The sequence below is a fragment of the Hirundo rustica genome, chromosome 7, assembly GCF_015227805.2.
Source record: "Hirundo rustica isolate bHirRus1 chromosome 7, bHirRus1.pri.v3, whole genome shotgun sequence".
NCBI lineage: Eukaryota > Metazoa > Chordata > Aves > Passeriformes > Hirundinidae > Hirundo > Hirundo rustica.
In genome coordinates, this window is record NC_053456.1 from 3,885,033 (window position 1) to 3,902,491 (window position 17,459).

At 37.3% G+C, this 17,459-nt stretch overlaps 1 protein-coding gene across 1 annotated transcript in view; it reads right to left on the reverse strand.

The window, feature by feature from the left end:
- The window catches only part of ARHGAP15 (Rho GTPase activating protein 15), a 332,079-nt gene that overhangs the window by 131,701 nt on the left and 182,919 nt on the right, over positions 1-17,459 (reverse strand). The window contains exon 9 of the mRNA XM_040069035.2: positions 5,114-5,236. Within this exon, the coding sequence (XP_039924969.1) occupies positions 5,114-5,236 (123 nt within the window). The remainder of the gene's footprint in view (positions 1-5,113; positions 5,237-17,459) is intronic.

Sequence of the window (17,459 nt, forward strand, 5' to 3'; positions counted from 1 at the left end):
ACTTCAGTGTTTTTTATTAAAAAACAGGGATGGGCATGGCTGATACTCCCATGTCTCAGGAAGAAGCCTAAATTCTGGCATGAGGGGAGGTGGCATAATGGTACAAAGCCCAAGTTTTCAGAATTAAATCTATGCAATCCAGTGCCTTTCAGGAACAGAATTAACTGTGCAACAGCTGGATTTGAACTGCTGGACTAACAGAGCTTTGTATCAACATCCAAGTTGTTTTCTTTGTATCTGAATGTTGAGAAAGAAAAGAGGGAAGGAGAATGAAAAGAGAAAATCAGAGATGAATGTACAAGGAGAGTGATAGGACAGTAGACACCAGAGCTGTGAACTTTTGCGGAGGGAAGTGATGCTTTTGGAGCCATATTCATAAAGGTGACTTCTTCTAGCTGCTCTGTCTGTAGTCAGACACATTAAGTCAGACATTAAAGTGATGCTGATTCCAGACTGGGGCTCCAAAAATTGCCACAACACTTTTACAGTATGTGGGGCAGGTCCTCAGCTGACTGAAATCGGCGAGGTTGTCAATGGAGCTCTCCTGATTTATGCAAGCTGGGAATTTTGCCAGTCCTTTTAATGTGGAGATTTACTATATATCGTTGATCCGTGGTGGTCATCAATTAAAAAAAAAAAAAAAATTACATTTGTGAACAGTTACTATTAAGTGGCATATGAGCTGCCAGATTTGCTTCACATTCTCAGAAAAAAGAAAAATAGTGCCACAGACACAGGTCTCTCTTAAGAAATTCTGGTGTTTTACTGGGGACAAGAGCTTGTTTGAATTCAAAGAGAGGGTGTCTGCCTTACTACCCAAAACACTTCATTTAAAATGAGACATTTAAAAATTCTCTGAACCATTTCTTAGCATAATGTCAAAGGAACAAATCACTTTGTTCAATGTCTGGCCATCCACAAGATTCAGGAAAAATGCTTCCAAATGTCCATATCAAAGAAAGAAATACCCTTGTGACCCATTGCCCCTGCAAGCCAAAGGAAACATTTCCTAACTTTGCCTAAGCTCTGATGTGCACCAGGACACTTGCAAAATTCCTTCATAACCTTCAAGAATTACAGAACACACCAAAGATGGGCCTTAATCTGTTCTTTTTTGGACTTCTCATGAACATTCTGCTCATTACACTGAACTACCCCAAGGTCCAGTGAAACATATGATACAATAAAGACATTTCCCCTTGCCTGGAAATGAAATGGTTGGTGATCTCTGTGCTGCGATCTGCACAACCACCAACATATGCTGAGCCCTGTTCTATAGGCTATCAAGCCAAATCACAGCTAGTTCCTTTCACTAGCAATTGAGTGGCTTTTATTTTTCATCTTGAAACACTTGTAACCATTCCAAATTTTATGCTGTTTTGGTTTTTGCCTTAGCTTATGAAATGCATTCAATGAAGTTCCTTCGGTGTCTAGCTTTTGGGAAAGATCCACCCTAAAAAAAAAGAAACCTAAATAAATTTCTTGCCAGCTGCATAGCTTCATTTTCCTCATTTCCCACAGTGTCATTTATGTGAGGTTGTTGCTCATGCTTTTTTACTGTTTGCTGAGAGTGTATTTTGTGAAAGTGTATTACCAACACAACCATCATAGTTTAAAAATCACAGTTTCACAGAAGTTTCTTTCCCTTTGTTGGTCTAGAAAATCTCAGAAATCAGGATGTTAGGAGGCCAACATCAAGTTGAAGGTTGGCAATTCATTCTGGGTAATACTAAATCACGACAAAGCTCAAACATAAAGATCAAAGTTCAATTATAGACTATAAAATCATTTAAAAAGAAGATTTATATATTATTTTTCTAGCATATTAGTGCAGATTCTGTAAATTCTGAGAATATTTCAATCCTGAGGAACCAAGGACCCCTGCCCTAGCATATAAATTTGAACAGTTATTCTCAAAATAACACGGCTCAAATGGCAGGCACGGGACATGCCTCTTATTTACTATTTCTAGGTTGCGTGCACGTGTATATCTAAGAACGCAAGTGTGCCTGGAGACACAAACACATTCCATAGTGTCCCTGTATTGCACATCCTCTCAGAAATGTTTCAAAAAGCTTCAAGACCAAGGATATTTTATGTAAGCATGAGTGAGATGGAACAAGGACAGATGATCTTCATTAGAGCTCTCGCTGGAGCATGAAGAGCCCCAGTCACCAGCCCACTGCAATGAATGGAGCCAACGTGCTGTTCCCATCCTGGCCTCTTTTACGCGCAGGACTAGAAAGCAAATGAGACAATGATGACAAAAATAACTTTTTGTCATGCGAAGTGTTGGTGCATCTTCATTTCCAGATCAACATGTGGCTAAAGTTTAACCATCAGTCTTCCACATTCCCTGGTCTGAGTGTTATCCTCCTTGATACTTTCATTTAACTCCCTACTTTACTTTCTGTACGAGTATCTGCTACACTCTATGCAAGAAAAATTTGGGTAAGAGTTAAATGACAATCACATAATTTCTAGATTTCCTGATAACAGCGTTGGCAGAACAAAGTACCCCAGGAGATCAAACTGCTATTTAATTTTGAAGCCTGTATTCCCAAATTTGGTTAATGTGGAGAAATGTGTCGAGTCTCCGGGCCAAGCCTGCACGCATCAGCGACTCGCAGAGCACAGGACTGTGTTTAAGTGAACTTACCACCTTAAAATGTATTTACTCATGACTATAATTTACGTGTTAAATTTATTGGAGTTTTGGTTCCAGTGTGACATACAATGTAAAAAATCAATATAGATTTGAGAGCTTTATAGTGCCCCTGGCAAATATGAATAGCTCTTGATGAAAAGTGAAGGTTTTCACAGCACCTACAGTGCCACTGCATTGGAGTAATTAACACCACACACTTCACAGATATTTATATCAATTCTTCACCAGCACACAGAACAGTCCTTTGTCAGGAATTTGGTACCAAGATGTCCTGCAAGGCATTATGCACACTTTTATTACGAGCCCCTATTTTAAGGGATTTACAATTCTGACAGAAGTATTTCCCTATGGAATAAAAGGTCGTAGGCATGTTCTCAGAGCTGGAGGAATTTTTTCTTGTAAAAATTGGTTAACATTTTTTTCCCTTAAGAAACGAGCAAATAAATAGTTCTGAGGGGTTTCTGCAACCATTTAAGTCACCTTTAGAAAAATAAATAGATGCATCTTATAGTACAAAAATTTGGCAAGCTTTTCATTGGTAATCTGGGTTGTTGCATTTTGTGATTTAAAAATATTCTAATGCGAGACTAAAAATTAACATTTAAAAGTGGTCTCTGCATAAGCACTGCAACTGCATTTTCATAACATTTTAACAGATTAAGGGGATAAACTGTGGTGAAGACAATGAAGGAGCCTTATCAAATGAGCATTTCACATAGACTTACTGTAGATTGGAATTAAGCCGTGCTAACGAATCCTGCCTCATTTGCATGGCCAAAAACCTAATCCTAATGAAACTTCATGGTAGATAACTAACATGTTTTCTTCATGGCAATATTAGTGTGGCAATAAAACTGTGCTGGGTACAGATCCTGAGCTACTGTGCCATAAATCAACAACACCTCTGTTATCCGTGGAGAAGTATCCCAGGTAGAACCAAGTTATGTTTATGAATTGAGAGCTTAATGCAACTCTAGCCAAACCCAAATTGATCTGGCTTTTCCAGAGAGATATATTAGAGGGTGGGTTTGAGTTATGCTAGTGAATCTGGATTTGTTAGCGGGGGTCACATCTGATCCCTACGTAACACTGCGGGAGATTCATCAGCCACACTTTATTAAACTAAACAAACCCCCACCCCTAAACCCAGAAATTAAAAGACTGCAAATTACTCCTCAATTACTGTAATAACTGAAACAAACTAATAGGACACATTCAAATCCCACTGTCAACTCACAAAGTACTTCAAAAAGGCAAAACCCTCCAAAGTACTAAAATCAGTTACTACAAATGTGTAAGGACAGATCCTGAAAGTTTAGTGTTCAAGTGTGCACACCTCACACACACATAGTGATGCAGAAATGGCATTTTTTCAAAGTTTCTGTGTCAGCTGGAAGCAGAACCCCATTACTGAGGGACATATAATGAAGATTTCCTTACAGTAAACAACACTGCACTGAACATCTCTGCGCATATCTAAAACATAAGAACTTAATTCATCAAATCTTCTCTCCAGACATGGGCCCAGCTGGTGTTGAACTCTTGTAGCTGCTTTAGCTTATGCTGGCTGGGGTCAATCTCCTGGCTCAGGACAGACAAGTTTAATTCACACTAGCAACACCCCTTGCTATTTTTGACACACCACTGGAAAACTCACACTCCAGATATTGACAGGGGCGGCTGGCAAAATGCCTCTTTCTAGTCAATTTGCATGTGCAGTTGTGGGTTTCACACATAATAATTTGGGAGTGCGTAAATTTTTCAAGTGTTGTTCCAGACAATATTTAAAAACACAGCTTCACTTGGATGCTAGTGGTCAGAACGCTACTGCCTTCATTTTAACTACCAGCTTCTCAGTGAAACGCTTCTTGGATAAACTAACAAACACGTTTTATCAAAGAAACAGTTTTTTAAGGATATGAGAAAGTGATGGCGGACCAGCTTAGCAAGAAATTGGAATAAGAAATAAACCCCACAGATTCAAAGCATTTCCTATTCACTGACATGTACTTCAAATTGTTAAAAATGGATTTTGCTGGTGAGCTAGAAAAATAATGAGAGAAGACAGCAGAAAGTCTCTCAACAAATCAGTCAGCACGGCAGCTGAAGGTCCTATTTTGGGTTCTAAAACATAAAACTATATTGATATTCTTTTCTTATAAAGAAATGGAGTTGTGCATCATCTCGATTTGCATTGCTCGTGGTGTTAAATGGAGGGGCGTCTACTACTTGCACACCAAAACATAAAAACTGGAGGAGCAGTCAGATATCACAGAGGTAGATGAACCATACATCGATTCTCTTTTCTTTATAATTCAGCAGCGACTTACGAGACACAACAACAAAATCATACCTAAGAAGTGCTTGTCCAATATACAGAGTCAAATATTCATTTGTGATTTTTTAATTTCTACACCAGAAAAAAGAATAGAAGACTGAACACACCTTTAATAAGTCCCTTTTCTTGCAATGTTTTCAAGGAGGGTCTTCGGGAGATGAACTTCTTTAATCTGCTTTTAACTCGGTTTCTGTCATTTGTGTCAGAGGCACTGTAGTTCAGCCTGAAAACTGAAGGAAATCAAGAGAGAAGCTTTTAGTGAAATGATATTTCTAAATTAACTGTAGGATTCTGAAATACCCTGAGAGAAGAGTGGCCATAACCGCCCTGGTAAGATCCCAGTCATGCGGTAGGTCAGCAGTGTGGCTGCTTGGACACTACAAACCATCTGAGTAATATTTTTGTGAATAAACACCATGAGTTCACCCTGCCGGTTACACACAGAGCTCTGTTATTTATTGCCCATAAGTATTTGGATGGAGACCAGTTTGCTCATGAAGTGTTCACGAATCCCACAAGTTTCACACGGGTGATTTTTTTCAGCTCCAGCTCAGGGCTCTGAGCGTGCTACGCGCTATTAGCTGTGCGCTCCTTGCAGTGGGAGAGGATGGACGGCCACACCACCAGTGAAAGGCTGGATTCTCTTGCCAAGATGGATTGAGAGTTATATATATATTTAATACAGTTATAGAAAACATGGCTGCATGCCACGAAATGTGTGCAAGATGCATTAATTTATGGGAAGAAAAGTATTCCCCTCCTAATGAGTATATTTTATTATATTTAAGCATTTACCAAACTGAGAAACAATTTGAACGCAATTTATTCCTGCTCTGTGTCAAAAAGACACAGAATCCAGCTGTAGAAAATCCCCTGGAGGAGGTTTCAAAGGCATAAATTTAGCTTTTTCTCTGCTGAGGTGCTTACAGGGCACCGTGATGGCTATCAAAATAGGCAGTGTTTTTAAGGAGGAGAAGTTCAGCATGCTCCAGCAGCAGCAGAGATGCCATGAGGAGACCTTTCCCAGAGTTTTTACTGAACAAGCAGGTTTTTAAAGATTTTTTAGCATATCACCTGAGACTTGCCACCCTTGAATAACTTGTTCAGTGCCCTGAGCTCTCTCACTGCGCTCATTTTGGAGTAGTTTAATGGGGCAGCCAGAGTGGTGCAGCTGCCCTTGGCAAAGGTTTCCAGCTCAGAGAGGAGTGGCTTCTTCTTTCTAAGGAAAGAACAGCCTCCCATCCTCTCTTGGAAATCAATTAACCAATTAATCAATTAATCAATCAATCAATCAATCCATCCACCAAAATACAATATTCTCTACAAGGAGAATTGGCAGGAGCCTGGTCCATTGTCCCTTTGACAGAATTTCTGAAGAGATAATTTAGCTGCAGCTACAGATGTGCTCCCTTCTCTCTCCATCCAGACTGAACCTCCTCTATAATGCAGCAATCTTCAGACAGAGGATCCAAACAAAATTAAAAATATAATAATTATTATCTGCCTTTTTTTTTTTTTTTTTTTTTTTTTTTTTTTTTTTTTTTTTTTTTTAAATATCAAGGCATCTTGTATTAGTTTTAAACAGAACCAGGACTTTTAAAGGTGCACAATTATAAAACAATGGCAAGCTAAAATAAGTGGTGAAGCAACAGCAACAACCCTGGAATATTGTGGTTTACATTACAAATCTGATTTTAACAGCCAAACTTATAAAATGGTTTACGCTTTGCTGTTGTCAAGGGAGAAAAACTTGCCAAATTGTTCATTTTAAGTAAATAGAACATAGCCAATTAAGGAAAGCAATATTTAAACACATGCCTACAATGATCAGAGCATAGTTTGCTTCTGATTTCACTACTGATTTTAACAGAAGAGTGTTCCATTTTCCCACAGCACTAAAATGACCCCACACATACTTCCACAAACTAGTAATCACACAGGACAAATAAAAGGACACTTTACTGGAAAATACATGGCTTGGTACAATAATCCATCACTTATGAAAACTAAAATTCACATTTTTTTTTAATGGTAGCATTCCTGGAGTGATGTATCATAGAACATAAAGATTAGCATTCAATTGATGGTTGGTGCTTTTTTAATGTTATAGAGGAGGATTTTTGTTCGAAATTGAGCAATCCTTGGCAGGGACAATCTAAAATTCCAAGTCACTTGGCTGTGCTATATAAAGAACAACAAATGGATGTTTCTAATTCTGCATCTTAGTGGTACTTTGAAACAGAGAAGTGAATTGTATTTAGTTTGGGGTCTCTTTTGTTGCTCAGTGTCACTCTGTCCATAGCAATTCACAACGAGGCTGCCTTTATCCTGAAGGTTCCCCAAGTGTTGCAAAGGATGCAGGAGTGAAAATATACTTCAAGTCAATCATTTTCCTACCACTTTTCCCAATCTGGGGGCTCTGAAGTGTTTTATGCCCACTTTGAGTCTACTCCAGCCTAGTTAAGGTGTTCCAAGTGAAGCACACGTGGTCATCCTGTGAAGGGTGGGACAGCAGGGTGAACATCCCTCTCTTTAGAAAAACAATTAACCCAGCTGGAAGTTTTATACCTGAAACAGCAATTATGGTGTTAAAACTACATCTAGAGGTAGGAATAATTATTGTCATGGATATCTTTGTATGCACCACATTTTGCTGTGTAGCACATAGTTCAAAACAACAGTTGTTGAATTTCTCATTTTATTCTATTAAATACATGTGAGTCACCAGAAAAAAACTCAAAGCCTCACAGAAATTTAAGGGTTTAGATAGCATGCTCCAAAACCAAGCTTAGGCAGAAATATTCGTGTTGGGATCTCGCTTAGAAATATTCCTTCTCCTGCCAGACAATTCTTCTCATGATATTCCCACATTAAAATGGCTTTGCTATTATATTTGGAAATGCAAAGAAGACCAAACATTTAAAAAAAAAAAAAAAAAAAAAAAAAAAGCAATAGGTATAAAACTCAAAAAAAACACTATATATATATATATATATATATATATATATATATATTTTTTTTTTTTTTTTTTTTTTTTAAACACTTTCTTTTTTGAAATTCAGGTTCTGGATTTGGCCAGAAGTATCCTACGTGAAAGGGAGTTGGCAAATATCAAACAACATTAAAAAGAAGAAGAATTCCATACAGAATAAAAGAAAACCTCTTGAGGACTGAAGGATAAAATAATAATACTTTTTTTCTGCTAGCGCAAGTGCATGCAAGGACACCTCACCAGCAAAAATGTAACCTGAATATTGTCTGGTTTTCATATTTGGCTGGTAATAAGTTGAACACTTAGATCTGGAAAAACATTTCTGATTATTTTTGACGCTTTATTAGACCTCCATTATTCCACAGGTTGGAAAGGTATGAAATGACAAATGAAATAATGACAAGATCTTTTCCTCTGTTCTCAAGATATATGAAGTCAAATCATCGAATCACAACTGGGGAGTGCATTCAGATTAGGTATAAAAACAAAATTGTATAAACATATTTTTAGGACTAAAAGAAAGAACACACCTTTGACCCTTATCATTGGAGAGCACTGTAAAAATATTGGCTGAATTAGAGGGGATAAGTACAGGTTAAATTCTCAGGAAGAAAAAAACAAAACAAAAAAACCCACTGATCAAAAACTGACCTGTCCTTTTCTGGCTTATGTAAATAGTCTAAATCCTTATTCAAATCTAACCTTTAATAATAGCATATAAATAACAGAAACATGGAAGGCAAGAATGAATGCAATACCTCCTAGTGACACAGCTCTACAGAAACCAAAGAAAGTTCTGAGATTTACAGATTGGTAATTACTATTTAACATTCAATGCCCTGGATTGTATCCATGATGCAATGAGAATAAATTTACTAAAGTTTAATCAGGATCAAGCAGTGGCTAACAAGATGATGGATGAAGCTACAAAAGCCTTTCTCCAAGATTTTGGTGTGGCATCCACTCACAGAGGTAGGAAAGGATCTGAACTCTTCAGGGCCAGGATAAAAATGTTTATGAGATTACTTCCTGTGAATTTAATCACGCACCTTGACAGCGTATTTCTAGCAGAATGTTTTTTCCTGAGTGTGATGTTCTGAGCAAAGCTTGGATGATTCAGAGTGTAACATTTTTTAATATGTCCTAAACTCCCTGTTTTATTGACAAGACTTTGCAACTTGCCATAACATAATCTCAAATTCCTTCCAATGACTTTTATTTCACTCTTAATTTACTCTGAATTTGTACATAATCCCAGGGGTTTACCTATGATTAATTCCTGCCAGGTACAGTGCATCTGAACACTTCCAACGTGTTGAAAGCATTGGTTTTTGAAGAACTATCCATTAATGACTTTCTGAACTGTGACAATGGATATTGACAATGCTTGTCAGACTAAAGCACTATTGATTGTCTCACATCATGTGTATTGCAAAACCAATTTCTTTCAAGTACCTCTTCCTAACTGAAATACATTATTACGATGCCTATCTGTTTATTATAACACCCAAAATTACCGTATGTAATTCATTTGGGTGGAAAGAGCAGAATGAAGAGCAGCAGAGGGAATGGATAAAGCATTAAGAGATTCAAGTATCTTTACATTCCTACCTTCTCTTCTATTAGCTTTGATCTCCAGTAAAAAAAAAAAAAAAAAAAAAACACAAAAAAACACCACCAAAAAACAATTAGTCTGGACCATGTAATTTTTTTAGTATTCTTCAAAGACACTAAAATTTTGTGAAGTTCTCAAAAAGCAATGAGTTGTACTATGATAACACACATAAACAGAGATTAGGTAGTTATTTCCCAAAGAATACTAAAAATCACAGGCTTGACCATTTAAAATACAAAACAACACTGACCAAAATCCTAGCTGCAAATTTCTTATAATACATATGCCTTATATATTTAAATCTCGTCTCTGATGTCTTAGAGTGATAATTTTCTAAAATCCTTTACAGACTCATAACCAGAGTCCTCAGCAACACCTTGCAGGACTGAAACAGAGCTGAGAGTGCAAAAGAGGGAGACAGGAATAGGTGTCTATGACTTTGGAGAAAGAATGTGCCAGTCTAACAGCAGGGCTACCACATATGTCCAAAAATATTAATTGGATGGTATTAATTAGTTAATCAATTAATTTCAAGTGATGGGAATGCTTGATTTCTGAATGTCTTACATTTCCAAAGAAATATATCTTAATGTGCAGAGGTGTATGATTATGCCTACATTCTAAAAGACACTGTAATTTAATATATATTGACTCATGACTTCAAGTTTTATTGGATATCACTGGAATCCAGAATGCAACATTAATCAAATTTTTTTTGGCCTGCAGCAGAGGTGAAACTACTGTTGGTACTTTAAGGAAGGAGCAGCATGCATCATTGCCTGTAAAAATAGAAAACTTTTCAACCAGCACCAGAGTTTTGAAAGTGATAATACCAAGTCCTTCTTCCTTCCTTTTCTTTGTGATGCTCTGGTCTGGAGACAACAGAATCTGCTCACTAAGGATAAAGAATTCACCTCACCTTCTTTACTGAGATAAGGACTTTTGCCAGTCATCTTATATTATCCCTTAGTGAAATCCTTGGGCATGTCTCTGAATTATATGTACTATAATTGTTAATTTTTCTAATTTTTTTTTTTTTTTTTTTTTTTTTTTTTTTTTTTTTTTTTTAAGAGTAGAAGGAGAGACAGGTACATAGTCAGCTTAAAGGCACTAGAAAACTGATTGAGGGGAAAAAATTCAGGAATTGGGATTGCCTCTAATCATTATTCTTATAAGCTTCAAAATTGCAGATTTTTTAACTATAGAGCATGGAATTTGCAGCATCAGAGTGGGTATCACCTTCCAGGAGAGGCTCAGAAAATTTTGTTTGATTTGGCACCAAAGGACCGGAAGTCATTCTGGTTTATGGTGCAATAATAGATATTTGCCACAGCAAGTATGTCTACATTTACAGATGTTTATGAAGTAAGCTCAGAAATAAACAATAGGAAAAAGAAAACAGTGATTATATAGCACAAATAATTTTTCTGTAATATGACAGCCTAACAACTTAAGTGCTCAGTAGTGTCATTACACTTTGTGAAATTTGCCTGCATTAGCAGTAAAGATTCAATAAAATGACTGTATAATTCATATTTTGCATCATGCTTTTATGCATATAAAATAAAAAAAAAAATCCCCCTCTAATAATAAATGGAAATAAATTAATAGTGTGTTAAACATCACTACACATTTACATTGTAAAATAAAAATGTCACTCCCCACACAGCTTTTCTTAGTGGTATTTGTACCATAAATGTTTAGAAATGTAAACAATATTTCTGAATATATATTGGATTTATAAACACAGATCATACCAGATACCTTTCTTTAATAAAATAAATACTGGTTTTTAGAAAATGAAAATGTAATAGGCCAAATCTATCTGGATTTTAGTTGTGCATTTGATACAGTGCCAAATAGGAAATGATTAGTTAAACTAGAAAAGATGCAGAGAACTAAAACAATAACTGTGAAGTGGCTAAATAAGGTATTAAAATGAGCTTTGTTGAAAGGAGAACTACTGTATTGCAGGGAAGTTACCAGTGGAAGTCCTGAACTATTCTTGGAACTGGTCTTTGTGTTTTCATTAAAGACCTCAGAAGGAAAAGTAGAAGCATTCAAAAAGTTACTTGTTGACTCAAGGCTGGAAGCATCAACAGTTCAGACAAGAATTCAGGGTATCAGGTGAAAACTTGGTGATTTTGAGACTGAAAACCAGAGTAACCAGATTAGAACTAGTACTGTCCGCAGCACGGTCCGAGAAGGATTGGAATTATGGAATCACAGAGTCATCGAGGTTGGAAAAGGCCTCTAAGACCATCAAGTCCAACACTTCCTCATAGTAATTTCACAAAAAGAGATTGATTTGTCAGGGCTTACCCCAAAATACGCAGACCACAAACTAATCAAGTTTCTTAAAGCTGAAACCACAGAAAGTGGGTGGGCTGTTACCCCAGCAAACCAGGTTGTAGTCCCATCCCTGATCCTTCGAGGGTTAGCTCAAGGAGAACATGAAAACACACATTTAGGGGTTGAAAACTTTCTGGAACAACCAAAAAAGGTAATAATATGAAAGGGAATGACTCACATCATACAATCAGTAGCAAGCAAGTGTGAAATCTGCTGTAAAAACAATCCTGACACAAGGAAAAGAGCTGTATCGGGAGTAACAAGAACGGCGCTTCCAAGCCCACCACTAACCCATGGGCTCAAGTGCCATGTCTACACATCTTTTGAACATTTCCAGGGATCGTGACTCAACCACCGCCCCGGGCAGCCTGTTCCAGCACCTGACCAACAAATCCAAAATATTTAATTTTGATTTATAAAAACAATAATTCTCTCTCGTGAGCATATAACCTTGGACACCCATATGTGAGGTGGAAATTCCTGGCAGAAGAGGTGCAGGCAGCAGCAGTGAGAAGCATCAGGAGAAAGAGGCTGCTGAGATTTTGGAAGGAGACGGGGAGCTTGGCATGTTTGGCCAGCTAGAAAATGGCTGGGAAGAGCTGTGATTGTTCTCTATGAATTTGCTGGTGGGGGTGGGAAAAGGAGCAGGAGAGGAGAAGAGGACAGCAGGGAGGGAGAAAAGCTGTTTTATCTGAAGAACAATGTTGGCATGAGAATAGATGAGTATAAACTGGCCATAATATGAAGTTCTAAACCACCCTTTTAAAGAAGTCTTGGTGGCAAATAAAACTAAAAGAATTTAAGATGCAGCTTAATAAATTTATGTATGGGGACACAGCACACAGTACCTTGTGACAGGAGAGACTGGACTAGATCACCCAGGACTTGCCAAGCCTTTCTTTCCACAATTTTTTTGGGGTATTGTCACAATATTAGAAACACTGTTATACAAACTTAATTCAAATATAAAAACCACAATGCCAGAAATCAATGAATTCATTTTATTCATACAGTATGACCAGTTTATGTTCATCTAATGTAAAACATGTGGGACTTGGATGAAATCTGCTACAGCACACAAAGTCAGACTATTTAGAGTGAGGAAGAGAGAGCACAGTGTACTTGGGAAGGGGAAACTGGTCTGCCCAACCTCATGTCAGGGATTGGGACTCTTGACACAGCCTCTTTACAAAAATATTCTCTGGAGGATACTCAATGGATGTTCAAACACAGGAATTGCAGAGTGGTCCTTGCCCTTACCTAACTGGGTGAATCAGTGTTTGCAGCCACACAGTCTTATCCCGTTAATATAACATGACAGTCACTGAGTAAAAGAACTGCAATATTTGAATTAATGACTTATGAAGCTGACATTTATAGGATAAAACAGTATTTAAGACTTCACAAAACAAAAAAGAAATCCCATGCAATTGGAGGCTGAGGAAGACAGAACAAGATAGTGCAGACTATTTCCAGATTGAGCTGAAGAAGTAATTTACAATAAATAATACATTCAGGGGCTTTTACAATTTGGAGTTTTGTTTGCTTTCTTCTGTTGCAAAATAGATGTAAATAACTTTCAAGTCTTTAAACCTGCCTCCTGAGTTAATCTGAAAAAACCTTTTCAACCTTTTGCAAATATTATGAATAGTCATCACTTACACTAGGTTCCTCAAGCAAAAGGACAAGAAAAGGATATGGTTCCTTTTTCTAGTAGGAGCACTGGACAGATTTACACCAAAAGAAAACCCTTTGGGGGGACTGGGCGCTAGGAGTCATGTGGAAGCTCTGCCTTAAAACCTACATATAATTCTGCCTTGTGTTTTTGAAGCAAATTAATTATCTCTAGAGAGCAAGGGAGTCTTGTATTTATATAGGTCTTGTTAAGAATTATACAAGTGTTTCATATACTGAAATTTGACATGTGCTTGGATACTGTGTTGAGCCTCTTATTCAGATCCAGTTTCTGGGGACTCTTCCAGAAAGAATGTCCTACCAATGAATTTCCTTTTTCTTGAAACTTTTATCAATTATGTTTTGTTCTTCTAAAGTTTAAAGGTAAGTTATTTTAACATTTAATTACATTCCTATTGCACTTAGTCTCTGATTATATTCATAACGCTATATTTTTTGACCCACAATGAACTTCTAGTGTTTCTTATACAATAAAGGACAGAATTAATTCACAGTGCCTAAGTTATGAAACCAACATGCTAAAGCTGTTTATTTCCAATGAGAAACAGTAGTGACATTCCACTCTGTATTTGCTGTTTCAAACCACAAGTTCGAGCACATTTTTCTCTTTTAAACAGTGAGTTTAGTATTTTCCAGTGAATGTAGATGTGGTAGTTTATGAAGGAGAAGGCACACCCATTATCTTTAAAGTAATCAAAAAATATCTAGCCAGAGATCTGAAATCCATTTGCTGTACTCTGTCGACTATATCTTATCAAATTATCCCTACCTCAATTATATCATTAGAGTAAGAATAACAACAAAAGATCACCCATGAGCTCATTCTTAAAAGGAAAATGTCGTCAGATTTCGGGATTCTTTTTTACTTCTTACCTCAAGTGAAAATTCTGGTAAAAATCTCCAATATCTATGTTCACATAAATACAAACCTCGGACAGTCGCCCTCATGCCACCAGCCTAATTTTATTTTTATGTAGAGATGATTTCCATTTGTTAAAATACCACTGAACTTCAGACTTTTGAGCAGTTACAGCTCTTTGCTCAGGTAGTGCCCATGTGAGGACACAGGAAAAGCTTCCCTAAAGGTGATTTAGGATCTGCATAAAATGAACAAACCCACAAAGCAGACCAAAAGCAGACTACAGCGCTTTTTTTGTGAGGCTACCTTAGAGGCTGTGAGTGGAGAAGGTGCCTTGTGAGATGGGCTCTTGGACTCCTGTTGGACTGAGACAGGGAATTCCTGGGGGAAAAGAAAAGCCCAGAAAGGAGCTGTTGGTTTATTCAGCCAACATTTATTTTGTGGCTGGGACCCCAAGTCTGCCTGGCCCTTGTGTAGGGGCTGAGTGGGACAGCTCCAGAGATCCTGCAGGGCATGTGGTGACATTTAGGACTTTATCTGCTCTCCAGAACAGCTGCACTGGAACAAGCTGCTTGAGCAGGCAAATAGTTACTAATTATCAGGATATTATCCTGAAATAAAACCAGGCCAGTCATCACAACAACTCTGAGACACTTCAATCAGCTACGTGTGGGGTTTTCATGGGTGCACTGACTCTCTGTTTGACCAGCCGTGGTCAAAATTCAGATAAAATGTTAAAAAGAGCCAATAGAAGACTGCTTTAGCTTTAAAATTAATGTTCCAGCTGACAAACTGCACAGGGGCTTAACCTACTTTAGAACATATTTAATAGCATAATTTAGTCTCGAAAAAGAAAAGCAAAATAACTAATGATGGACAAATTTAGGGGTCGAATCTAGTTCAGATAAACATTCAAAAGTTCAGATGTTTAACCAAACCTTATCTTGTCCATGAACAGCCTCGAACTGAAGGGCTCTATCAAATATAAGCAAAGTACGGGAGACTGTGGAAACTTTTCCTCAGAGAAGGAAAACTATTATCAGAAACCTGCACCTTATTGCAGCACTCACGTGTAAAGCAGTTAAGCATCAAAGAGAAAGCAAAACATTTCAGAAAACTGCTTCATGGTCACAGTAATATTTGGATGAAATCCAATACAGGGAAAAGAAAATAATATTAAGGGGAAAGATAATACAAATGCAATTAGACTATCAACCAATAAAACTTGATAGCTGAAACCTTCCAAGCTTAGAGAGAGTAAGGAAACTGGAGATCAGAGGACTCTGCCTTTTGAAGTTTTGCTGTCCAGATCCTGGGGACCATTATCCAGCTGAGTACTTTAAAGACATTATGAATATTCTGTCACAGAATTAGAGAGCTTTATTACTGTGAACGACCTGTAACTTGAGCAGGGACAGCTACAAATGAATTCTAAATAAACAATTGTTTGGAAAAGGTGAATTCTGCTAACTTAGTTTTCTGGGTTACAGCTCACCAGTTAAAAACTGCATCCTCCTGTGGGTTATTGATAACAGAAACTGTAATTCTAATGGCACCTCTCCATTTCACATTTTCCAAATACAAACAATTAAAAGAAAAATAAAAAGAAAAAAAAACAACAAAACAAAACAAAACAAACAAACAAACAAAAAACCAACCAAACAAAAAACCCAAAACAAAACAGAAAAAAAAAAACCCACCACCAACTCTATTAGAAACTATGAGACCGGTGCTCTGCCTTGCCTGGCACTGTTTCTCATTCATCGGGCAATGTCTGCTACCATTCCCCAAAAGAAACCAAATTCAGACAAATGATGCAGCAAGCTATGGTGTTTTAGGATCCTTTAATTTTCTTTTCCTTTCCCCATGTCACCATGTTTCAATCATCCTCTTATCTTAAGCTTCTCCTTTACCTTTTCTTCTGCCTCCCTCCCTCCAGCCGCCTCTGAAAATAATTGAAAAAATTTGCTTCTCTCATAGTTGAACCCCAAATTCAAATTCAAACCATCAGATGACAAAAGAGAAGATATTTTAAACCTGACATCAATTGTCAGTTTGGAAATGACTGTGTATCTTGCATTAAGAGCAAAGTTAAAACAATAAATCAAGTATTCCACTTCTTGTAATTGTGCCTAAATATCAGTTCTACCCTTGATCCATCGTACTGAGTGATCTTCAGATAACGCTTTATCTGTAATCCAGGTATTTCAGTGTTTTCATTAATTATTCATTAATTTTTAGTGCTATCTTTTGATTTTCATTCAAACACATCAATTGAAATATTTTCAAAAAAAGCAAGGAAGGTAGGAGCATTATAACACCCTAAAATAATCATCTTTAAATAGAAAGGAAAGAGGTTATTACCTGTGTTTTCATACAAATATATATATGCAAAGACTACCTTTGCAGGAACTTCTGAACCTCTAGGAAACCATAGAAATGAGATTAAGAGTTTGATTTAAGTGAATGTATCTATAGCTTGGAGAGAAGACAGTCAGAAAATGATCTTGAGATCATCAACTGCACTGCTTAATTTTTAGTCACCTTTCTGGTTCTTCCGGTGTCACTTCTCAAGGTGATAAAACCTGTGCTGCTCAGGAGCCAGATGACTCCTGAGAAAAATAGGAAAAAAAGTCCTTTTCTGCGTAGGCCACAGCCAGTCTGTCCTAGAAACAGAGAGCATGAAGTGATGTGGATCAAACCATGAGTTCCTGCACCTTGAATGAAGTCTTTCATTATGGATAACCACCAAGATAAAAGCTGTATTTCCCTGATTTATAAGTTTGCACCACAAAGTCTGCTAAACGGCAAACGATCCAACGTGCATCTGTCTGCCCTCCTGTTCTGCCCTGCCCACATCTGGCCACCTTCCCTTGGGCCTTGAGTCCCAGGACTGAGGAATAACATACCGCAGCAAAAGTGACAATAAAATGTACTGCC